The sequence below is a fragment of the Rhinopithecus bieti genome, unplaced genomic scaffold (genome assembly GCF_001698545.2).
Source record: "Rhinopithecus bieti isolate Rb0 unplaced genomic scaffold, ASM169854v2 scaffold_50517, whole genome shotgun sequence".
In the NCBI taxonomy this organism is placed as follows: Eukaryota; Metazoa; Chordata; class Mammalia; order Primates; family Cercopithecidae; genus Rhinopithecus; species Rhinopithecus bieti.
This window is the reverse complement of record NW_016819943.1, coordinates 621,549-647,079: the sequence shown is the minus strand read 5'-3', so window position 1 is coordinate 647,079 and position 25,531 is coordinate 621,549. Positions and strand designations below refer to the sequence as shown.

The following is a 25,531-nucleotide window of genomic DNA, read 5'->3' as shown; positions in this document are numbered from 1 at the left end:
AGGCAACAGCAAAATCCCCCAAAGCTGTCCTCAACCACAGCTCATTAAATCACAGAAGAGTTCCATGATCCAGCTCATCACAGGAATCACAAATCTCCTCTCCCCCAGCACCCACACCAAACCATCACTGAGTTCTCACAATGTCACCTCCTCAGCATCTCTCAAACCCAGCTACTTCCCCCATCGCCACAGCCACAAGGCCAGGCCCAGGCTGCCAGCATCTCTCACTGCATTGGGTCAGCCAGCATCCACTCAGTCAACCGCAGCACAGCTAGAGCCATCTTTTCAACCACGATCCGATTAGGTCATTCTCCTTCCTAAAATCTTAAAGCAGTAGCATCCCACTGCTCTGGGGGAAAAGGCAGAGCTCCCTAACACAGCCTCCAACCCTCTCCAGTGTCATGTCCCAACCAAGGGCTCCGGATGCTTACCAGCCCTAATCAACATAGCCTTCTTTCAGCCCCAAGATTTCCCCCAAGCTCCCTCTTGCCACAGGGCCTTTGCATACCTCTTTGATCAGCAACCTCCTCCTCCTCATTCTTTTATAAATCCTTTTAAAAAATACTCTATTTCCTTTGAGCTTAATGTGTTGCTATTCTAACTACCTGATTTTCAGCATGTCTTCTTTACTAACGTAAGTATTTTAAGCTATAAATTTCCCTCTAAACATGACTTCAGCTGTACCCCATTTTATATATACATATTTGCTATTGTTCAACCCAAAATATTTAAGCTTTCTGTGACTCATAAGTTACTTAGAAATAGGTATCTAAAATTTCCAAATATATTGAGACATTCTTTTTATTGAACCTGACTTAATGCTGCTGTTGTCAGAGAACATACTCTATACAATTTCAACTCTTTGAAAGTTGTTGAGACTTGCGTTACGGCCAGCATATAGTGAATTTTGACAAATGTGCCTGTATATTGGAAAAAAACTTAGATTCTACAATTGTTAGGTACAGTGTTCTACATATTTCCATTAGGTCAAGTTTAGTACTTGTGGCAGGTGCAGTGGCTCATGCCTGTAATCCCAACACTTTGGGAGGCCGAGGCAGGTGGATCACCTGAGGTCAGGAGTTCGAGACCAGCCTGACCAAGATGGTGAGACTCCCGTCTCTACTAAAAATACAAAAATTAGCCAGGCATGGTGATACACACCTGTAGTCCCAGTTACTCGGGAGGCTGAGGCAGGGGAATCACTTGAACCTGGGAGGTGGAGGTTGCAGTGAGCAGAGATTGTGCCATTGCACTCCAGTCTGGGCAACAGAGCGAAACTCCGTTTCTAAAAAAAAAAAAAAAAAAAAAAATTTAGTACTTATGTTGTTGTTCAATTCTACATTTTTACAAATTTCTTTGTCTACTTGATGCATAGCATGTAAGACAGGTGTGTTAAAATATTTCAGGATGATTATGAACTTGTTTCCCTTACAAGTATGTTAACTTTTCTTTCATATATTTTGAAATTATTACTTTCACATTTTAAATTATTATATCCAAAATGAACTTTTTCTCATTTATTAGTATATCTTTATCTCTACTCATAATTTTTCCCTTATGATCTACTTTGATACTCAAATAGTTACACCAAGTTTCTTTTGGTTAGTGTTTGCATAGTATCTTTTCCTATTCTTTTACTTTCAATCTTTTAATATCCTTATATTTTAAATGTATCTCTTTCAAATAGCCTAGTCAGGATTTGCTTTTGTATCCCATCTCACAACCTCTGTATTTTAACTGGAGCATTTATGTCCACTTACATTTAATGTGATCACTGATATACTGGGATTTCAGTCTACTAACTTACTATTTGCTTTCTCTTTGTCCCAATTATTCAGTGTTTTCCCTCCTTTCTTGCCTTCCGTCAGATTTAGAATCCCTGATTCTATTTTTCTTGTTTAGCTTAGATAACACACACTATCACAATTGTGGTGGCCACGACACAGATTACATACAACATGCATCCCTGACTTGTCTAATATAATTGGATCTTTGTTCTTCTTCCTGGAAATGCAAAGGCCTTAGAGAAGTTCTCCTCCATTTGCCTCCTTTCTAACCTACATGACAAGTCATGTATTTTAATTATATATATTTTAAACCCAAAGGCATAATTTTTATAGTTAATAATCATTTTCCACATAGAAATGTCTTTTCCACATAGAAACCCTTTTTAAGTCTCCATTCCTTCCTACAACTCTAACGTTTAACTTGAGCTCATTTTCCTTTAGCCAAAACAAACAAAAAACACTTAATGTTTCCTTTAGTGTGGGTCTGCTAGCAAAACATTGTTTTGTTTATACGAAAGTGTCTTTATTTCAACCGTATTTTCTGAAGGACATTTTTGCTGCATACAGAATTCTGGGTTCACAGTTTCTTTGAGCACTTAAATTTCAATAGACTTTTGGTTTCCATTGTTTCTGTTAAGAACACAGCTGTCACTCTTTTTTTGTTTGGTTTTTGTTTTTAGAAGCGAAGTCTTGTTCTGTTGCCCAGGCTGAAGTGCAGTGGTGTGATCTCAACTCACTGCAACCTCCGCCTTTCTCTTTCTCTTCATCTGTGGTTTTCAACAGTGCTTACAGTCATCGGTTACTTAACAATGAGGATATATTCTGAGAAATGTATTACTAGGCGATTTCATCCTATGTGAACATCATAGAGTGTACTTTCACAATCCTAGATGGCACACACCTAATCTGTATGGCATAGCCGATTGCTCCTAGACTACAAACCAGTATAGCACATGATTGTGCTGACACTGTAGGCAACTATAACTCAATAGCAAATATTTGTGTATCTAAATATAACTAAACATAGAAAAGGTACTGTTAAAATATGTCATAAAAGATTTTTAGAATGGTACACCTGTATAGGGTACTTACCGTAACTGGAGCTTGCAGGGATGGAAGTTGCTCTGGATGAGTGAGTGAGTGACTGGTGAGTGAATGTAATGGCCTAGGACACTACTAACCAGTACTGTATGCTTTATAAACACTGTACACTTAGGCTACACTACATTTTTTTTAAAGACTTTCTTCAATAACAAATTAACCTTAACTTGCTGTAACATTTTTACTTTATAAACTTTTAATTTTTTGACTCTTTTGTAGTAACATTTAGCTTGAAACACACACACATTGTACACCTGTACAAAAGTATTTTCTTTATATCCTTATTCTATAACCTTTTTTCTATTTTAATTTTTTAAATTATTTTATTTCTTAAATATTTTTGTTAAAAACTAAGAAACAAACACACACATTAGCCTAGACCTACAGAGAGTCAGGATCATCAATATTATTGCCTTCCGTCTCCAGTGGAAAGTCTTCAGGGACAATGACACACATGGAGCTGTCACCTCCTATGATAACAATGCCTTCTTCTGGATACCTCCTGAAGGACCTGCCTGAGGCAGTTTTACAATTTGTTTTTCTTTTTTCTATAAGTAGAAGGAATATACTCTAAAATAATAGAAAGTGTGAATAGTAAATATATAAACCAGTAACAAAGTTGTTTATTATCATTATCAATTATTATGTACTGTATATAATTGTATGTGTTACACTTTCCTACCCCTTGCAGTTCAGTAGGTCTGTTTATACCAGCATCACCACAAACGCATAGGTAATTCATTGCCCTACAACATTGTAACAGCTACCACGTCACTAGACAATATGAATTTTTCAGCTCCATTATAATCTTATGGGATCATCTTTATCCATGTGGACCATCATCTGGAAACATCATTATGCAGAGCACAGGGGTGTATCAGGAATTGATTAGATATGGTTCTTTCAGTTCATACGGCTACCGAATCTGTGGATGGTCCCTGTTATTTGTTGCAGGAAATTCTCAGGTATTATCTTTTCTTTCTTTTTTTTTTATTTAAGACAGAGTTTCGCTCTTGTCACCCAGGCTGTAGTGCAATGGCATGGTCTCAGCTCACTGCAACTTCCACTTCCCGGGTTCAAGTGATTCTCCTGCCTCAGCCCCCCGAGTAGCTGGGATTACAGGCATCTACCACCATGCCTGGCTAATTTTAACACTTTTAGTAGACACAGGGTTTCATCATGTTGGCCAGGCTGGTCTTGAACTCCTGACCTCAAGCGATCCGCCCACCTCAGCATCCCAAACTGCTGGGATTACAGGTGTGAGCCACCGCAGCTGGCCACATTATCTTGTCAAATATTGTGTCTCCTCAATTTTCTCTCACCTCTCCTCTCTTGTGACAATTAAATACAAGTAAGACCTTTTTACTGTATCTGTCTCCTACCCTCTCCAAATTTTTCCATTTTTTATGTCTCCAGGCTTCCTTGTGGGTATTTTCTTCTGAGCTATCTTCTGGGTCACACAACTTTTTCAGCCTGGGTCTAATCTGCTCTTTTTTGGGTTAATTTTGATTATTATGTTTTTCCATTTTAGAATTTTCTTTTATTGGCTGGGTGCGGTGGCTCACACCTGTAATCCCAGCACTTTGGGAAGCAGAGGCAGGCAGATCACCTGAGGTCAGGAGGTCGAGACCAGCTCAGCCAACACAATGGGACTCCGTCTCTACTAAAAATACCAAAAAATTAGCTGGGCGTGGTGATGGGCACCTGTAATCCCAGCTACTTGGGAGGCTGAGGCAGGAGAATTGCTTGAAGCCGGGAGGCAAAGGTTGCAGTGAGCCGAGATCATGCCACTGCACTACAGCCTAGGTAACAAGAGTGAGACTCAGTCCCCAAAAAAAAAAAAAAAAAATTTATCTTTAGTAGAGGCGGGATCTTGCCATGTGGGCCAGGCTGGTCTCAAACTCGTGACCTCAAATGATCCACCTGCCTCAGTCCGGAAGTGCTGAGATTATAGGTGTGAGCCATGCCAGTGTGGACTAGAATTTTCATTTGGTTCTTTTCTATAGTTTCTAGTTCTCTGTCAAAACTCTCAATCTGATCTCATATCTCCTTAAACACAATAAGCATAGTTGTTGTAAAGTCTGTGTCTGGTATCTGGAAGCCCTGCTGATCTGTCTATAATAGTCTATTGTTTCTACTGGTTTTAACTCAAGTGCCTTTGCCTCCCTGGGTGTCTATTTTTTTTACTGTATGCACAATAATGAATTTACAAACAGACTTGTGAAAGTCATTAGAGGCCTCTCCCTCTAGAGAGGATTAAAGTTTGTTTCTGTTGGGAATCTGGAGACACTAGTACACTGGGATTACTTTAATTTCAGAGGACTGAGGTGATGTGAAGCAGGGCTGCAGTCCTTCCAAAGTCTTACTTCTGCCTCATGCGCATTCCTTGGAAGTGGCTTCTTGGGATCCCAATCCAAATTGTGAGGGGAGGGTGTCACCCAGGACTGTTGCCCTTTGGCAGAACTGGGTGCCGGTGCCTCAGCCGTGTTAAAGCACCCGGACAGTCTCACAGGGCTCAGCCTCTCGGCTCCCATGTTTGTTTTGTTCACGGCCCAGTGTTCGTCCCCTAGGGCTGCCACAAAACTTCAAGGCTTAAAACAAAACTTGAAAAAAAAAAAAAAAACTTGACTGTCTCCCTGCTCTGGGGGCTGGAAGTCCGAGATCAAGGGATCAGAAGGGCCGCACTCTGTCTGAAGGCTCTAGGGGAGATTCCATCTGTTATCTCTTCCAGCTTCTAGTGGCCCCAGGCATTCCTTGGTTTGCATCAACAGAACTCTAATCTCACGCTCTGTTTTCCCATAACCTTTTTCTCTATATGTCTTTCTGTCAAATCTCCCTCCCCTTTCTCTTATAAAGACACCAACACTGGATTTAGAGTTTCTCCTAAGTTCATGATTTACTCTCAAAATATTTAATTAGCCAGGCACAGCAGCTACACTCCCAGCTACTCAGAAGCCTGAAGCAGGAGGACCACTTGAGCCCAGGAGTTTGAGACCAGCCTGGGGAATACAGCAAGACCCCAGCTCAAAACAAAAATTTTTGGCCAGGCACAGTAGCTCCTGTCTGTAATTCTAGCACTTTGGGAAGCCAAAGGGGGAGGATCACTTGAGCCCAGGAGTTTGAGACCCCAAGCATGGGCAACATAGTGAGACCCCCGTCTCCACAAAAATTTGTTTTTAAATTAGCCAGGCATCATGGAACGCATCTGGAGTCCCAGCTACTCAGGTGGCTGAGGCAGGATTGCCTGAACCCAGTTAGAGACTGCAGTATGCCGCTGCACCCCACCCTGGACAACCGAGCAAGACCCTGTCTCAAAAAAAAAAGAAAGAAAATATTTTTAAAAGATATTTAACTAATATCTTATTATACCTGCATCCTGAAGTTCTAGGTGGATCAAATTTGGAAGAGATGCCAAACCCACTACAGATGCCACTATAGATTCCAAGGTCAAAAGCAGCCCCAAATACCACACTCACTTCCACAGACCTTCAGTCTCCCCAGATCCTAGTCCAGAAATTCAGCATCATCTCATTAGCAGACTGTGCTTGGCAGACTGGCTCCTCAGTTACTCAGCCCACCACTGCCAGAAGCAGAAGTCACTGCTCCCTACTCACCTTTCAGACCCCAGCCAGTCACTGCCTCAAGAAGCCCTCCCAGACCTCCCTGATATCAGGTCAAATTTACCTATGATGTCCTCTCAAAGTATTCTGGCTCTCTCCTCATCAGCACCGGTCCCCATCACAACTTTATACTAACGGCGTGATTGTTTTATTAATGTCTTCTAGACTATCATCTCTAAAAATTTTTGTTGCTGTTGTTATTCAATAAGATACCCCTAGTGCCTCGCACAACAATTAACAATGTTAAGATCTCAAATATTTGCTGTTAAACTGAACCAGTGAAATAAAAAATATAATACCTAGCCATGATATTCCCACTAGTACTCAATAAATTAACAATTTCTTTTAAAAATGGTCTTTGTTAATTTTCAGCCAGATTTGTTTGTATTTGCTCTTCTGGAGCCCACAGATGGAGACTCAGACCAGCTTGAGCTGAAGAAAAATGGAGTCAGGGAAATGATTCCTATCTGGGATAAAAAAAGAACAATCAGAAAGACAAAAAATAATCAAAAGCAACCATTTAGTGATCACTTACTATACGTCGGCCACTATGTTAGGTGTTCTATACAGATTATCCCATTTAGTTCTATGAGTTAACATCCCCATTCCTATTTTATGGATATGACAACTGTTATTTCTATTTTACAGACATGGAAACTGAGGCTCAGGAACACACAGTCAACATTTACTGTCACTACAACCAACCCAAGAACTAACATTTTCCATGTTTACAGATGAGGAAACCAAGTCTTAAGAGAGGTTTAGATGCCCTGTCCACAATCACATGCTTCATAACTAGAAGCACAGAGTCTGAGGCAACTTTATCTGACACCAAAGTTTAGACTCTGAAATCCAATAATAAAATGGTATTAAAAACCTTCTACATTACTTCATACCTACTAGGATGGCTACTATCAAAAGACAGATAATAACAGGTACTGCCAAGGATGTGGAAAAATTCCATCCTCCTCATACACAGCTGGTGGGAATGTAAAATGGTACGGTAGCTTTGGAAAATAGTCCAGTAGTATTACCATATGGCCCAGCACTTCCACTCCTAGGTATATAGCCAAGATAAATGAAAACCAACGTCCACACAAAAACATGTACATGAATGTTCATAGCAGCATTATCCAGAATAGCCAAAAAGTAGAAATAACTCAAATGTCCATCAACTGATAAATGGATAAATAAAATGCAGTGTATCTGTATAATAGAATACTACCCAGTAACAAAAAGAAGAAATGAAGTACCGATACATGCTATGACATGGATGAACCTTGAAAATATCATGCTAAGTGAAAGAAGCCAGAACACATATTGTATGATTTCATTTTTACGACCAGAATCAGCGAACACAGAGACAGAAAGTAGATTCTGGTTGCCTATGGTTGAGGGAGTTGAGAGGAAACGGGGTGATGAAAATGTTCTAAAATTGTGCAGATGGTTGCACAACAGCAAATATACTAACAACCCCTGAACTATATGCTTTAAATGAGTGAACTGTATTCCATGTGAATTATATCTCATAAAACTGGGGTGTATTTTTTTAAGTTTTTTACAACTTAAACCTTTAACCTAATTTTTACTAGTCTTCATTTCACAATGGAAAAAAATGCTTTGTTTAAATTTAAAATCAGGAATCCAAGCACTTTCATGCTCATATCCAAAAAAAGTTAACTTTTTAGAAACTTTCAAATAAATTAAACTCTTTTAACTGATAGCTTCGCAGAATTACACAGTTCTTGACCGAAATTTCAAAATACCTTATAATGTGCTGGGGAATGTACTGGTTGGTGTGTTAGCTACATTTTCTTTCTTTCCATTCTAGCTGTGCAGTTCTACAGAGTCATTACTGTGTACTGTGGTCAGGAAATACAAATGAAGTAATGTCTTTGCTGGGGGCAGCTTCAACTCTATAGAGCTCGAATATATTAAAAAATCAGACACGCATGAAACACTAAACTGACAAATGGCCATCACAAATCTGCACAGATCAAATTTTCAATATGCTAAAGATCTATAACCTGAAGAATTATTTGAAGTTTGAAGAGGCTTCTTTTTACATGTGTGCCATAAGGTCTTGTATTTCAAAGTGTGGTCCATGGACCAGCAGCATCAGCATCTTCTGGGAGCTTGTTAGAAATGCATATTCTGCCAGGTGCATTGGCTCAAGCTTATAATCCCAGCACTTTGGGAGGCTGAGGTGGGTGTATTACTTGAGCTCAGGAGTTTGAGACCAGGATGGGGAATATGGCAAGACTCCATCTCTACAACAAAATACAAAAATTAGCCAGGCATGGTGGCATCTGCCTGTAGTCCCAGCTACTTGGGAGGCTGAGGCAGGAAAATCATTTGAGCCCTGGAGGCAAAGGTTGCAGTAGCTGAGATCACATCACTGCATTCCAGCCTGGCTGACAAAGTAAGACTTTGTCTCAAAAAGAAAATAAAAATAAAAAGAAATGCACATTCTAAGGCCCCACCCACCCTAGACCTACTCAACCATAATCATCATTTCAACAAGATCCCTAGGGGATGAATCTGCACATTAAAATTTGAGGAGCACTGTCCTAAGACATTCTCTTTGTTCTTCTCTTCATTAAGACAGCTCTGACTTGCACTAGACTAATATTTTAAAAGCCTGACATACATACAGTTTTGGTCCTGGGCCAGCTTGTCCTCAGATCCATTCTTTGTCCTTCTGCTCCAGTCCAAGTTGTGGAGGAGGTGACCCCAGCCAGGACAGGGTTCCCAGGCAGAAGGGGAACAGTACATCTGCAGCAGCAGCTGTGCCCTTGCAAGCGTCCAGCCACTGCCAGGTGGACCCCTTGTGACCCCAGTTTTTGGTGGGTGACAGCTGTCCCTGAAGTCTGAAATGCCATCTCCTTCCTTCACCCTCCAGCTTAGGGGTGGCAGCGGTTTCCTGCTTGTTGCCTCATCTCCGGCTTGCCTCACTGCAGCCTGCATTCTCAGTACTCCCACCACCTGTGTGACCACTCCCCTACGTTATATTCCTTCTGTTCTAAATACTTAAGGTGAGTTGTTTTTCTTTTTAGACTCAGACTGCCACCCCATACCATTTTTGATATTTCTATTATGTACCATAGATACCAGAAGAATTTTGTGAATGGCTTATCTGCTGGGAAAAAAAAAAAAATAGAGCTATTACATACAGTCAACCTCGCATTCCCACATTCTGACAATCTCTTAACAACTCAGAAGAAAAATCAGCCTTAAGCTATCTGTACAGCAGATGTGACTGTATTCAGAAACTCTAAGTCCTCGGGGTGTATTTTTAACAGTCTACCCATCACTCCTCCTCAACCAGAACAGCTGGTATAGCAGCTATTGTTTTAGGAGAAAAAAGAAGGAAAGCAAAAACACCTCCTAACCAACAAAATTCTGAACACTGGAATCTCTCAGGAATCAAATCTCTCTCAACACAATCTTGTTCTTAATCAACCTTTTAAATCACAAGATCTACCCCACCCTGGTCAGCACCTTGCCTGGGCAACAGGAGAAAGCAAGTCCCATCAGCACCATTTAGGGCTATGTGGAGACCTTCCCAAAAGCACATCTGGTCCATCACCCCCATGCTTTGAACAACCCTCTGTGGCCACCTCTTGCCCACCGCCAAAAAGCAAACCCCTCAAAGGACCAGCCCTTCGAAATTCAGCCTTAACTAACCCTTCCAACCTCTAAGTCTAATCAACGTGATCCACCTCTGGCCCAACTTCTGATCATTTCACAGTTGTGCCTAAAGCTCTAGACACAACGTTCAAATATGTAGAAAGCCATTTCTTACCCACTTAGCCTGGCGAATTCCTTATCCCTCAAGATCTCACCTTAAAGAAAACCTCTCCTGCCTCCCCAGGGGAGTCTCTGCCCCGAGTTTCCACAGCACTTAAAATGTTGTCATATCAGATGCCCAGGTGTCCATCTCCCCACTAGACTGAGAACCCCTAGGTGTAGAAACTACCTTCCATCTTAAGGTCTTGACCATGGTTCCAATCCAGATCCACATTTACGACCTGTGACACCCTGGGCAAGTCATTTAACCTTGACTCTACTTCTATTCCAATTTCAAAAGGCGGAGATGATAGCATCCACCTCATTGGGTTCTCACCAGTACTAATAAACTAACCACGTCAAGTGCTGTAAAGCTAACCCAAGAAATTGCCTGGCACATAGACGGTATTAAAAAATTGTTATTTGCTATTGCTATCATTATTATTACTACTGTTACTGTTACACCCGGAACAAAGCAGGTGTATCGTACCTATTTGCTGAATAACTGGAGCACTTCACAACAAACCTGTTTGTAACATGTTAGGACTTCAGGTTCCCCCATCGCAGGTATCAAAGGCTGACAGAAGAGAAGGCTCCCACGGTGAAAGGACCGGCTGAACCTAACCCGCCCCGGAGGAAAAGCGCACTGCAGCAGGAGGAGAATGTCCGTGCCAACCGGATCTGCCAGCGCTGCCCCACGGACCCAGCCTCCTCACGGCCACCTGTCCAGCCACCTGCCTGAGGAAGCAGTGTTCTAACCGGGCGGGCTCACCTGGAGCAAAAACCGTAAGCAGTTTTCAATAGGAAGCACAACGGGAAAACAAACGGTGCAACTTTCCTCCTGCAAAAAGGACGTGCGTCTTTATCTAATATTTAGCGTTCGGAGTTCTCAGTGGAGAGTTGGGTGCCAAGCGGGTGCGCGGTCCCGGCTTTGCTGAGAGAGACGGTCACTGAACGCGCATCCCTTCCTTTCCTTTTGTGATGAAGGGGTGAAGGGGTGATCCCTCGCACCCGGGTCCGAGCGGACTTCTGAGAGCACCACAGGGAAGTCTGCAGGGCACTCGCGGGACACCACCCGACCGCTCCTGAGAAACGTGCAGAACCGGGGTTTGGGGACCGCGCACGCCCGCGGGGCGCAGCCGGGAGCCCCCGCGTGGGACCCGCTCGGTGGTACGAGCGCAGTCCCCTGCATCTAGGCCTCAGTTTCCTCCGGGTCCTCGCGGCCCAACTCGTCGCGCGCCCCCGGCCAAGCGCGGGCCGGGCCCCCGGAAGCGGCCACCTGCGCGCCCCCCTGCCCCGGCCCGGCCGGCCGCCCGCCGTCCGTCGGACCGCCGCGCTCCGCCCCGGGCCGCCGGCCCTTACAAGCGGGCGGGGTCCACGCCTCGACTGAAAGCGGGGTGACGCCCGCGGACCCCAGACCGGGCCGGGGCGGGCCCTGGGGCGGCCGCTCGGCAGGCCGACGGGGCCTCGCTGGGGCTGCCGCGGCGTGAAGGGCGGCGCCCGCCCCGGGGCCGCCGCGCCGGCGGAACCTCACCTTCTGGTTCGGAATTCTGGCCCGACCGTGACCACCTTGCGGGATGAGCTTTCTGTGGGGAAGCCGGGGCTCCGCTCCGGCTCGCTGTTCGGGACGGACTCCTCGGGCGGCGGCGCGGAGGCGGTTGCGCGGACCCGCGGAGGGGCGCCCGCCGCCGCCCGCCATGGCTGCCCGGGGCCAGCGGGCGGCGCACGCGGCGGGGGCGGGGCGCCGGCGGGAGGCGGCCGAGGCGGGTCCGGGCCGGGCCGGTGGCGCTCCCGCCTCTCCCCGCGCGCGCCCCCTGCCGGCCTTGTGCGCAGCTGCAGACGGCGCGGCGCGGCCCCTCCCCGCCCCCACCTGAAGCGTCCCGGGGTCCCCCGCCCACCTCTCCCGGCCGTGGCTTCTGTGTGTTCTTTCTGGAACGCCGTTTGTGTTCTTGTTTCTATGTTCACTTCTTAAAACATCTCTACTCTTCTGCATCAGAATGTAGGTAACCTGCGGCAGGCCGGGGCAGCGTCTGTCCTGCCCAGCCTTGTGTGGCCGAGTTTGGGGCGAGCTCGAATGCGCGCGCGCGTGCTGGAAAGAGACCCCGGTACTGGGACGGGCCTCGGGACACAAGAACTGGGATGCACCGCTCCATCTGGGAAGGCTTCCTGGAGAAAACGGTTCTTAAGGAGAGATGGAAAATGTGAGCAGGAGTTGTGACTAGAGAGGGAATCGTGTTCTGGGCAGAGACCAGATTCGTGCAAAGGCCTGGAGGTAAGAAAGAACTTGTGTTGGGCGAAGACGAGGGAAGAAAGGGAAGCTGGTGCTTAGAGCAAGGAAAACGGCATTAAGATATGAGCCTCGGGGCGGGCAGGTCGAAGCGGGCTTTGGAAACCAGATAAGGGGTTGGAAGGCAGCAGGAAGCCCTTGAGGGATTTAACCCTGGGCGGGGCTGGGTCACCACGCTGGGGCCTGTGATCCGGGCTTTGAAGTTATCAGGGCAGGTGGACACCCTGGATTACCGAGCTGCTGAGAGATAGAGATGTGGACTGAGATCCAGGTGGGGAGTGACCAGCGACTGGAGGGAGACAGAGGTGACAGGGACGAGCCCCAGGTTTCCCAGGGGGGCTGCTGGATAGTGGGCGGGTTGGGGTCCAGCCCTGCTCTGGGCAGAAGAGGGGGAAGCGCAGCTGGAGATAAGATCAGCCGAGTTTTTGGTGCCATCCAGGTGGAGCAGGACTTGGTGCCACCCAGAGGAAATGCTGTCCACTGTCTGCCCTGTTCTGAGGGGCAAATCAGTAAGGGGCTGCCCAGGTGTGCCCTCGCCCCGTCAAAGGGCTGCTGCTAGAGACCCCGCCTGCCTATCGGCATTCGCTGGCCCCGCCGCCCTGGGCAGTGACTGGGGGCTGCAGAGTGGCATCTGGCATGGGGACACGGCCAGGGGCATGGGCTCACAGCCAGGACAGAGGAGGACAAGGCCTAAAGCAGGCACAGTCTGGGACAGGCCAAAGGCCCCAGGGTGCACCAGGGTGCTAGCCACTAGCCACATGTGGCTACTTAAATTTCAGTTAAAATTAAACATTCTGTTCCTCAGTCACATGAGCCACATTTCAAGGACTCAGTAAGCTGCATGTGGCTTAGCAGCTGCCACTCTGGATAGCACAAATACAGAACACTTCCTCCGTCCCCCCAGAAAGTTCTGCAGCACAGTCGCATGCTGAACTGTGCCTTCCTGTCATCCGTATGTTGAAGTCCTAACCCCCAGTACCTCAGCATGTAACTGCATTTGGAGTTAAGGTTTTTAAAAAGGTAATGAAGTTAAAATGAGGTCACAGGGGTGGTCCCTAATCCGGTATGACTGGCGTCCTCATAAGAAGAGGAGATGAGAACACAGACACACACAGAGGGCAGCCCATGTGAAGACACAGGGAGAAGATGGCATCTACAAGCCAAGGAGAGAGGCCTCCGATGGTGGCATCTACAAGCCAAGGAGAGAGGCCTCCAATGGAACTCCCCCTGCTGACACCGTGATCTTGGACTTCCAGCCACCAGAACTGAGAGCTTCAATTTCTGTGGTGGAAGCCGCCCAGCCTGTGGTGCAGTGCTCTGGCAGCCTTAGAGAACTCATGCAGGCACAAAGGGCTCCAGCCTCCCCACAGGGTTGGAACTTTTCTATCAATTAACTACATGTGGAGTGATACACAGAAGCAAAACCCTGGGGGTGAGCAAGGCTACAGAGGGGCAGGGACACACCGGGGAAGAAAGAGTTCATTCCTTCATTCCGCGGGGGAACCGGGTGACCTGAGCAGGGTTTAGAATTGGAATGGAGAGGCCAGATATGAAGGGAATTTCCCAGGATAACACAAAAAGGGGGAGACTACCCCCTACCAGGTGAGCAGAGCGGGTGACGGATTTAGGTGAAGCCGGTAGCAAGGTAGGTGCAGGAGGCAGGGAGGTGAGCAGCCACGCCAGGATGCAGAGTAGCCTCCCGGCCCTGCTGTGAGGCAAGGACTTCAGTCCTGTGGGCACTGGAGCTGGCAAGGGGGTTTTGGAAAGCAGAGGAACTCCTGTATCTGGGCAGAGAATGATCCAGGGGAGAGAAGACAAGAAAACAGGGAGGCCATTAAAATGCTGTTGCCTACACCTGTTAGGAGCTCAGGGGACATCTGGGCCCCAGAACTCATCATTTTAGAAGCAAGGGCATGAACTTGGTGGTTAAGAAGCAGAAACCGTGGCTGGAGAGGAGGAAATCTGCAATTACCAGAAAATACTGAGATTGTCACAGCCAAGAGGAGCCAAGGAGACATGATGACTAAACGTCACGTGGGATCCTAGATGGGATCCCAGAACAGAAAAAGGAAATTAGGTAAAAGCTGAGGAAATTGGAATTAAGTACAGGGCTTTAGTTTAATAATAATTAAATTATTGTCAATATTGATTCCCAGGTAGGAGGAGGGTGAGGATTGAAGAACTACCTATCGGGGATTATTGCGCTGATTACTTGGGTGACAAAAGTATCTGAACACCAAACCCTCATGACATGCAATTTACCCATGTAACAAACCTGCACATGTACCCCCTGGATCTAAAATAAAAGTTGGAAAGAAATATATGTATTACTGAAAACAAAATTTGAGTCATTCAGTATGGCAAATGTACCCTACTCATGTAAGGGTTAATAATAGGGGCTTTGGGGTGTGGGGGACCTCACCATAACATCTTTGCAACTTTTCTGTAAATCTAAAACTATGCAAAATAAAAAATGTATTTTAAAAAGAGAGGATTAGGCTTGGTAAAAATTATGTTCTTAAAGCAAAGAAAACTGGCATAAATGTTCTTTGATGATGAAGCAGCTTTTTTGTTCTCCCCGTGAGCGCACAGTGCGGTTCCCCTGGAGATCTCAGGAAGGGCTGAGACATCAACTCCCCCAAAGTGGTGGCCTGGAAGAGCACATTCCCTCCGGTGCTGCTTTATTGAATGAGTCACACTATGAATCATCTCTAACAACAGCCTGCTCCCGAGTCTACCCCACCTTGAGGGCATATCAAGGTGGCAGTAATAACACATTTCACGTCCAGCCTAATCCTTCTTTGTGGCAGGTCAGTGAAGAGGCACAACTCTTGTCAGAAAGAACCACTTCACATTGGAGAATATGAACGGGAAACTTGAAAACATGGGAATCATCCAATTTTTACCCTCAACTAGGGTCATGATTGACATTTGGAGCAGCACGTTTCTCCATTGCATGTGACATAGAGCTTCTGGTCTCCAAGCATGTGAAAACCAAAAAACCACCACACACATTTCCAAATGTCCCCAACTCCCACCCCGCACCTGCCCTACTCCTCAAAGATCAGTGAATGCGACTCAGTCCTGTGAAATTAAAGTGGAAGGAAGAAAGGTTTTTTAAATGTTAAAGGAATAGAAAACAGACACCCTAAAAAGAAATTACACAGGTGACAAAATTGCAGAGAACTAAATACACATACAAGTACAAGTCCAGTTGTGGAGATCCGAGATGAGCAGACCGGACCCATGTCGATACCCCGGTGTGATACTGCACTATAGCTTTACACGATGCTGCCACTGGAGGAAATAGGGTAAAGGGTTCCTGGGGTCTCTCTGTATTACCCCTCACAACTGCATGTGAATACGCAATTCTCTCAATGAAAATTTCTTTTTCTTTCTTTTTTTTTTTTTGAGACGGAGTCTCGCTCTGTTGCCCAGGCTGGAATGCAATGGCACTGTCTGGGCTCGCTGCATTCTCCATCTCTTGGATTCAAACGATTCTCCTGCCTCAGCCTCCTGAGTAGCTGGGATTACAGGTAGCTACCACCATGCCTGGCTAATTTTTTTGTATGTTTAGTAGAGACGGGTTTCTCCATGTTGGCCAGGCTGGTCTTGAATTCCTGACCTTGTGATCCGCCCGCCTCGGCCTCCCAAAGTCCTGGGATTACAGTCATGAGCCACCACGCCCGGCCTGAAAATTTCGATGGAAAAAAATAGCAAGGGCCAAGGGCAGTTGTTAAACCCTAACTGCTAATCTCCCTCCCCCGACTCCACCAAACTCTCCTACTTCCATTCAGCACCATACAGTGGGCAAAGGTCTAGTTACAGACTGAGGGACACTAGCATTTAAGCCTTGACTCTCACCAGCTGTGTGACCTTGTGTAAGGTACATAACCTCTCTGAACCGCAATTTCCTCATCTAAGGAATGGGAATGATGCTACTGATTTATAACTACTACTGGAATGGTTAGACGTCAGATGTGAAGTACTTGGCACAAGGTAGAAGCTACATCAGTGGCAGGGATCCCCCTTCTCCAGCCCTTCATTGCTGGTTGCAGAACTTTCTCCATGCAGCACCTTCAGCTGCTCTGTACCCCGTTTCTTGCGCTGCACCTGTCCCAAAAACTCTGGGCCATACATTCAACCTACACATAGACTTCCTGCCTCCTGATACCAAGGGACACTGCATGCCAGTAGACAGCCCCACACATGTGCAGGCTGAGCTGAGCCAAGCTTCCACTTTCTGCTTAGGGCAGCTGGCGGCTCGCTTCCTTCCCCACCTCCCTCCCCAGCGTGGCCAGCTGCAGGCCATAAACAAGCCAACACCTGGAGGGCGTGTCCAGACGTTTTGGCACCAAAATAACTAGGAGGGCAAGGGCTGTTCTGACCTCTGGTCTCCAGAGATTGGTCTTCCAGCCCCTCTCTCCGGCTCTCTCACCCACATAGTTCCAAAGGTCGGGCTTATTAACGTCCACCCTGACTTAGGATGTCCTGGGGTCAAGCAATGCAGGAACCAACGGGCTGGACCTTGCACCAGGCACCACGGGATAGAATCCCAGGCCCTGGGCTAGCCCAAGAGCTCTAACAGGAGCCAAACACAGCAGCCTGTGTACTGTGGCAGAGGGCAGGGGAAGGACTCAGTGCAATGGGGAACAGCTTTGAGAATCCTCAGAGGAGTGTGCCATCCTGGCCGTCCCTTGCCTGCGTGCCCTGAGGGGAGCATGGGTTAAAATGGTTATGCACCATTGCCTTAGCACAGAGAGAAAAAGAAGGAGGAACTGTGTCTGATCCTGCTAACCCACAGCCTGAAGGACCAATCTGTAGTCTAGTGTATTTTAAATCCTCCTCCCAATGCCAAGATGCCTGAGTCAACACACGGGTCCACACCTCGTTTTGTCTGGGATCCCATCCAAGCTTCCCAAGTGGAGCCTCTTCATCTAAATCCCAATCTGCAGGACCCAAACAGCTGGAATCCTGCTCAACAACCCCAGATGTTGGGAACCTTCATGTGTATGGAACCCATGCCCTGGCCAGCCCTCTGTCGCCACATTCCATCCCAGAAGGCTGAGCCATGTGTGCTCCCCATCTAGAAGTGAGGGTCCCCATCACAGAAGGCACCCTCTGCCTTCTGTGAGTGGGTTGAACTGTGGAGGAATCTCCAACCCCCCTTTACCCTGCTCCCTTAAAGCATGGACCAGAGATGGACCAGAGCCTACGCATCCCCAACCTCTCCTTGGCCGCCATGAGCCTGTTCAGTATCTATGCCATCAGCAGCAGGCCCGGTGGGTACCTCAGGGCAGGAAGGGACCCCACAAAGGAAAGGCCCCTGGTATCGCCTCTATTATTCCTCCTCCACCTGCAGCTCACCTTCCTCCCTGACATTCAGAGTGCTCTCCCCTATGCCTTTCATGCCCAATCTCAGTGAAGCACACACTAAGCCCACGTGACTCACAACCCCTTTTTCTGGGATTCTCCATCTTCAGGGCTGGGCTCTGCCATCGCTGGCCATGGGGTGTTGAATCTCCCAGCCAAAGCTGAGCCAGTTGGATTCTCCTTCCCAATAACTGCCCACTGGGACCAAGAGACGCAGAGCTGGGAGCGTGTGGTGCGGAGCCGCATGAATAGCCGCCCGGGAGAGTGGGTCCCTGACCCCTGGAGCTTCTCTGATTCCTGCTCACCCCAGGTGCGGCAGCTCAGGTTCGTCCTTCAGTTCTCTGACCAAACCGGGGTCCTCCCACAACATTCCTTCTCCCCACCTTAAGTTGACCAAATCTGATTTTGTTTCTTGTGTTGAATAGATCTTAACCAACAACCCAAAGCTCAAACAGGCACCTGGACCCAAAAGTTGAATCAGTAACCAAGAGTATTTTTGTCCACAGGTGTTCTCTGCCCTGTTTAACTTGGGAGGCTCTTTAGGGCCTGAAAGTTGGGACTGGTCAGGTAATTAGAAACATACACACCAGGCCAGGCCCGGTGGCTCATGCCTGTAATCCCAGCACTTTGGGAGCCCGAGGTGGGTGGATCACCTGAGGTCAGCAGTTTGAGACCAGCCTGGCTAACATGGTGAAACCCTGTCTCTAATAAAAATACAAAAAATTAGGCGGGCTTGTGGGACGTGCCTGTAATCTCAGCTACTCAGGAGGCTGAGACAGGAGAATCGCTTGAATCCGGGAGGCAGAGGTTGCAGTGAGCCGAGATCATGCCACTGCACTCCAGCCTGAGCAACAAGAGCGAAACAAGGAAGGAAGGAAGGAAGGAAGGAAGGAAGGAAGGAAGGAAGGCAGGCAGGCAGGCAGGCAGGCAGGCAGGCAGGCACTGTTTCCAGAGAAACACCTCAGATTGGGACTCCTAGGAAAGCCCCTGGATGCACCAAGGGCCCCACCTGGTAAGCACATTCTGTCCCTCATGGGCCAGTGGTGAGCCCTTCTGTGGAAGGCTGGCCTCCCCTCACCAACCCTCTGACTCCAGGGGCCCTAAAGGTGGCAGCTTCTGTGTCATGTCATCAACTCGGCCTCCCCAACAAATCAACCAACTCATGACTCAGAGGAGAACAAACAAGCTTTATTTCTCAGAAGAGGACTCATCCTTTCATACGTAGCATAACTCCAAAGGGCTAAACTGTGGGGCTTTGCACTGGTAACTACAGGTCATTTTCCGGCATCCTGAACTGACATCTTCACTCATCAACGTCATTCTTGTCTCTCTTCCCCTCCTCAGCTTCTCCTGCATCTTTCAGATTATGCCGAGCAAACTCCTCAAAAACTAAATTTGCATCCTGGTAACTAAAATAAAACAAACAACATTTTGATCATTGCACGCCCTTTGAAGCTGAAACTGAAACAAGATCCTTGATATTTTTGCAACAAAGGAACTGATCAAGGTTTTCCCCATGATAGAACCTGGGAGCACGTCATTTTCCTCAAGGCTCTGTTTAAAATTCCTTTAACTAGCACCAGTGGGAGAAAAGAAAGGCACGCACAGAGTGGGCAAGCCCAGCGTAACGGTGCGCGCGTGCCGTAAGCACTAGGGAGCAGACGGGAAGTAGCAGATGTGCCTCCTGAGCCGGCCAGAGAGCTTGGGATATGTGAAAAGACTCAAAGAGGGGTTTGTGCTGGAGGAGAAGGTCCCAGGGCACAGGGCAAGTCAGGGCCACATTCAAGAGGCTCACTCACCTTTCCTTAGCTGTAAGCAGTAATTAAAGGGAGGCAGGGAAGAGGGAGAGAGAGACATTTGTTAGTATAAATTCTATATCATAGCTGTACCTAGAAAATGTCTCCCTTTTAGGTGACTTTACGGTTTGAGAGATAAGGCCTAGATACAGGTAATTCAGGATCACTGCGTGTAATTCCTGCCTCCCTGCCTTTCCCACTTGAACAGCTTTTCTCCTTGCATTTTATTTTATTTGAGACTGAGTCTCACTGTGTCACCCAGGCTGGAATGCAGTGACACGATCTCTGCTCACTGCAACCTTTGCCTCCTGGTTTCAAGAGATTCTCATGCCTCAGCCTCCTGAGTAGCTGGAATTTCAGGCATGCGCCATTACGCCTGGCTAATTTTTGTATCTTTAGTAGAGACAGGGTTTCAGCTATGTTGGCCAGGCTGGTCTCAAACTCCTGACCTCAAGTGATCTGCCCGCCTCGGCCTCCCAAGTGCTGGGATTACAGGCATGAGCCACTGCGCCTGGCCTCTCCTTGCATTTTAAATCACTGCTTCCTTTACAATGTGCCACAACCCTCACCTCCTCAAATGAAACCCTCCCAGTCTCACCTCTAGGATGCTTTCCCTGATCAGCCTTGCCCCCTCTGGTGTCGCTTCTCATTTCTTACTATTTATTTATTTATTTATTTGAGATGGCATCTCGCTCTGTTGCCCAGGCTGGAGTGAAGTGGCACAGTCTTGGCTCACTGCAACCTCTGTCTCCATTCAAGTGATTCTCCTGTCTTAACCTCCCAAGTAGCTGGGATTACAGGCGCCCACCACCACGCCTGGCTAATTTTTGTATTTTTAGTAGAGATGGGGTTTTACCGTGTTGGCCAGGCTGATCTCGAACTCCTGACCTCAAGTGATCCACCTGCCTTGGCTTCCCCACCTTCCATGTCCTCTGGACCTCATCGAGGTCAGGGTCGCCAGGGTGCCATGAGCATGTGCGCCCTGGCACCTCCATCTGTCAGGCTTCAGAGGGCTGAGACCTGGGACTTGACGTTCACCAGCACCCCAGGGCTGGCGTGTGCATTAAAGCTTGAGGACCAACCCCTAGTCACAAAGTTTTCAATTTCTGTTAACACATTGATTTTGTTGTTGTTGGGTTATGTTTTCACATGTGTTGTATCCCCAGACTAACTGCTATTAATTTGAATGGTTTTTGTTCTTTTTTAGCTTTCTGCCCACCTAGTTTTGGGGAGCACAGTGGCAATTTGATGGTGAACCCCTGCTCTTGTCTCTGGTACCCACCTGGAAGTGGGTCCCTCTGGGAGGGACTGTCTATGAGGGTCGCTACGTACAGGGGCCCTAGAGAGGCCAGCTTGTCAAAACATCCCCTGGGCAAGAAATGCCCTGCAGCCCACAGTGCTAAGCGAAGAAATGACACTAAGTGGGACCATCCGCCTTGCAGAGGTAGACAACGAGGATGAATCAAATCAGCATCTTTGGATTCAGTACAGATGCCCTTGACAGGGGACAATACAAACTTGGTAGCATGTCACAGCACTTATTACGCACAAACTGCTTGGCCCCCAGGCTCCAGCAGGGTTTAACTACATATAGCTTATGCTTTCTCTGCTTAGAATCTTACCAGCCTAGACTCAGGGAGCCGAGAACTAGGCAGAGAAGACAGGAGAGATGGCATTTATCTCTAGAAATCTCATCTATCTCATATCTATCTCATATCTCTGGAAACCATGGGGTGATTTGTCTTAACCTTTGCACCCAGAAATCTCACAGTACAAAAGATCATTGTTTCATCCTGACATTGTGATATGTTCGCTGTTAAGGTCATAATGACTGGAACGTGAAAGTTGTATATGGAGAAAGAATTTTTAAAAATTAAGTCAGGCTGGGCATGGTGGCTCATGCCTGTAATCCCAGCACTTTGGGGGGCTGAGGTGGGCAGATCACCTGAGGCCAGGAGTTTGAGACCAGCCTGGTCAACATGGGGAAAACCCATCTCTACTAAATATACAAAAATTAGCTGAGCATTGTGGCACACACCAGTAATCCCAGCTACTCGGGAGGTTGAGACAGGAGAATCACTTGAACTCGGGAGGCAGAGGTTGCAGTGTACCAAGATCGCACCACTGCACTCTACCCTGGGTGACAGAAAGAGACTCTGTCTTAAAAAAAAAAAAAAAAAAAAAAAATTAAGGCATAAAGTCTACTCAAATTCCAGAAAACAACCCAACATACACTATGACATATCCTCAAGTGACTATCTTTTTAATGTGCTTGAAAGGAACCAGAAAGCATCTTAATCTCACACCATTAAAAAGTAGTATTTTAATGACACAAGCATAAATGAATTGAAAACATATAGCTAGACTACATTTTTCTCCGAGGGACAGTTTTGGAAAAGTTCATTGAGGGTCTGAATCCAAAATATTTGGAAAAGCTACTTTGAAACAAAGTACTGTTGAGACAAAACCTAAAATGAATAGTGAGGGTTCATTCTAATGTTTAAATGGCATTTCACTATCAATATAGAAAAGCGATTTGTAAAGTATGAGAAAAATAAACCCTGCTTGTTTATACCACTTTTACTTAAAATATCCCTTATTCCTATACTTGTGGAGAGGTCTCATTTAGACATATCTGTTTTTCTTTCCTGTCAACTAAGCTGCCTCAAGGTGAAGAAAATGTTTCCTTAGAATTTCTGAGATTTCACCTATATTACTTGCTGCTTCATTTACCTTTTTAGAAAGAGAATGATTGAGATCAAATTCATATACCATACAATTTACCTTTTCACAGTGGACAGTCTAGTGGTTTTTAATATGTTTTCAGAGTCATACAACTATTGCATAGTTTCGTATCCATACAAGAGCCAGTAGATTTACAATTCAACTGAGCTGAGGTGTCAGGAACCCAGCCTGACCCTCTTTTCTAGTATTTTCTGTATTCTTATCATAACTGCCACTGTCAAAAATAGTTATCTTGAGGCCGGGCGCGGTGACTCACACCTGTAATCCCAGCACTTTGGGAGGCTGACGCGGGTGATCACCTGAGGTCAGGAGTTTGAAACCAGCCTGGCCAACATGGTGAAACTCTGTCTCTACTAAAAATACAAAAATTAGCCCGGTGGGGTGGCAGGCGCCTGTAATCCCAGCTATTCAGGAGGCTGAGGCATGCGAATCACTTGAACCTGGGAGGCGGAGGTTGCAGTGAGCCGAGGTTCTGCCACTGCACTCCAGCCTGGGTGACAGAGTGAGACTCCATCTCAAAAAAAAAAAAAAAAAAAGTTATCTTCAGCCAGGTGCAGTGGCTCATGCCTGTAATCCCAGCACTTTGGGAAGATGAGGCAGAAAGAACACTTGAGCTCAGGAGTTCAAGACTAGCCTGAGCAACACGGCAAGACCTCATCTCTACTAAAAATCAAAAGCATTAGCTGAGGGTGGTGGTATGTCTGCAGTTCCAGCTACTTCAGAGGCTGAGGTAGGAGGATGGCTTGAGCCCAGGAGGTCGAGTCTGCAATGAGCTTGATCATACCACTGTACTCCAAACTAGGTGACAGAGTGAGATTCTGTCTCAAAAAAAAAAAAAAAAAAAAATCTTTTAAATGCCTGTTAATGCTTTCAAATGAAACATGAGGCCTTTCGTTTCCAAATGAAATGCAAAATCCTTGTGCTTTCAAATTGAGTTTTTACCTAAATCATCTTTAATTCTAAATCCAGGTCTGTTGACAGCAGAGCTTCTGCTCTTAAATTATTCTTGATAAAACCTCATGAGATTGTCCCCATACAAGAGCAAGGATGCTACGTCTTGTAGACTCCAGCTGAAGTTGGATAATCTACCCAGCTCAGGGCTGAACAGATGGGCTCTCCCTTTCCCGCAGACTATTCGCCTTGTAGATGACATGGAACCTCTTATACCTGGCCACTTCATGCTCTAAGGTGTGGTCAAGAAAGACTAGAAATACATCAACAATAAATCTTCAAGTAGTACATAATTAAAGAAAGCCAAAAAAGGACAAAACTGACCTGGGTCCTCAGGCTGAGGGTGCATGAGGCGGAATGGGACCTCAGTGGCGACTTCACTAGAAAAAAAGAACGAAGATTGGTGTGAACACACACACACACAATTATAAGTAACACAGCACAGACCTATGACTGCGGAGATTCACAAAAGATCCCCAGGCCCAAGCTGAAAGACAAGACAATGCAGTGGGATTTTTTTTTCTTTTTTTTGACATGGAGTCTCGCTCTGTCACCCAGGCTGGAGTGCAATGGCACAATCTTGGCTCACTGCAACCTTCACCTCCTGGGTTCAAGCAATTCTCCTGTCTCAGCCTCTCGAGTAGCTGGGACTACAAATGCATGCCCCATACCTGGCTAATTTTGTATTTTGAAAAGTAGAGATGGGGTTTCACCATATTGGCCAGACTGGTCTCAAACTCCCGACCTCAGGTGTTCCACCAGCCTTGGCCTCCCAAAGTGCTGGGATTATAGGCGTGAGCCACGACACCCAGCCTGCAGTGGGATTAAAAACAAAACAAAACGGAAATGGTCAAGTAGAAATTGGAAAGGTTCCAGAAACTTCACTTACACAGGCACGGCCGAGGCAGCTAGTCTATTTAGGTCTCCCTTACTCCTGTTTACTAGGTATGGTGACTTGATACTGTGAGTGGGGAAGAGGTGACATCCTGAAGAAACAATTTTTTAAAAATACTCTTTGCAACACCATACACCATGTTTCATATGTTACAATTTCTGCAAGGCTGGTATGTTGCTGGCTGGGCACAGTCTCTTGCTACAGAGCAGAACGGAGACAAGCAGGATCCACTGAATTCCAAAAGCTGAAGGGCTGTGGGGCGACTTGCAATTTACACAAAACAAAGGAAGGAAGTAGAAGGGAGATTTAGAGAAAGGGACAAATGGAAAAGTGAAGAGAGGGGATGAAAGGAAGGGCTACCCCTCACTTCACCCAGGACCCAGGGCCTTCTGCTCAAGGCTTACCTCCAGCCCAAGCACCTCTTTTTACAATGAAGCCACCCTCATCAGACCCAGGAGCGGATGGGTCTAAAAGAAAAGGTGGAACCTGGGCTCCACGTGAGGGAAGGAGATGAGAAGAGTTGGGATGATGGAGTACATAAGCTCAACGCTTGTCTCAAACATTTCTTAACTTGCTACTGCTTCGTGCATAATTTAAAAAGGCAGCCGTCACTATCTGCAATACCAAAAGGTAGAAACAACCCAAATGTCCACCGTCAGATGAATGGGATAAACAAACTGTGGTATATCCATGCAATGGAATATTACTGAGCCATAAAAAGGAATGGAGTACTAGTACATGCTACAACATGGATAAACCTCACACTAATGACACTATGCTAAGTGAAAGAAACCAATAACAAAAGGCCACATATTGTATGAACCCATTTACACACAATATTCAGAACAGGCAAATCTATAGAGATAGAGAACAGATTAATGATTATGTCAGAGACTATAGGGAGGGAAAATGAGAGTGACTGGTTAATGGGTATGACATTTTCTTTTGGGTGATAAAATGTTCTAGAACTAGATAGTGGTGATGGTTGCATAACAGCATAAACATATTTAATGCCACCGAATTGTGCACTTTAAAATGGTGAAGGTAGTCCAGGCGCGGTGGCTCAAGCCTGTAATCCCAGCACTTTGGGAGGCCGAGACGGGCGGATCACAAGATCAGGAGATCGAGACCATCCTGGCGAACATGGTGAAACCCCGTCTCTACTAAAAAATACAAAAAAAAAAAAA

General features: G+C 46.5%; 2 protein-coding genes across 6 annotated transcripts in view; both read right to left on the bottom strand.

The window, feature by feature from the left end:
• DGKD (diacylglycerol kinase delta) overlaps window positions 1-11,389 on the bottom strand; it is a 114,911-nt gene extending 103,522 nt beyond the window's left edge. The window contains exon 1 of one of the 5 annotated variants that reach the window (XR_001882830.1): window positions 9,163-9,497. Coding sequence is in view for 3 of the 5 variants with exons in the window: in XM_017859371.1 (XP_017714860.1) it covers window positions 9,163-9,390 (228 nt within the window). In the remaining 2 variants the exon portion in view is untranslated. Of the gene's footprint in view, window positions 1-1,161; window positions 1,186-9,162; window positions 9,498-10,823 lie in introns of those variants that run through there. The other 4 variants (XM_017859372.1, XM_017859371.1, XM_017859369.1 and 1 more) reach the window with 4 other exon arrangements.
• Window positions 11,390-19,124: 7,735 nt separating this feature from the next.
• Window positions 19,125-25,531, bottom strand: part of SAG (S-antigen visual arrestin) — a 41,204-nt gene continuing 34,797 nt past the window's right edge. Inside the window, exons 13-15 of the mRNA XM_017859365.1 lie at window positions 23,774-23,829; window positions 19,757-19,766; window positions 19,125-19,366 (exon numbers count right to left, since the gene is read on the bottom strand). Coding sequence (XP_017714854.1) covers window positions 19,261-19,366; window positions 19,757-19,766; window positions 23,774-23,829 — 172 coding nt within the window. The 3' untranslated portion in view covers window positions 19,125-19,260. The remainder of the gene's footprint in view (window positions 19,367-19,756; window positions 19,767-23,773; window positions 23,830-25,531) is intronic.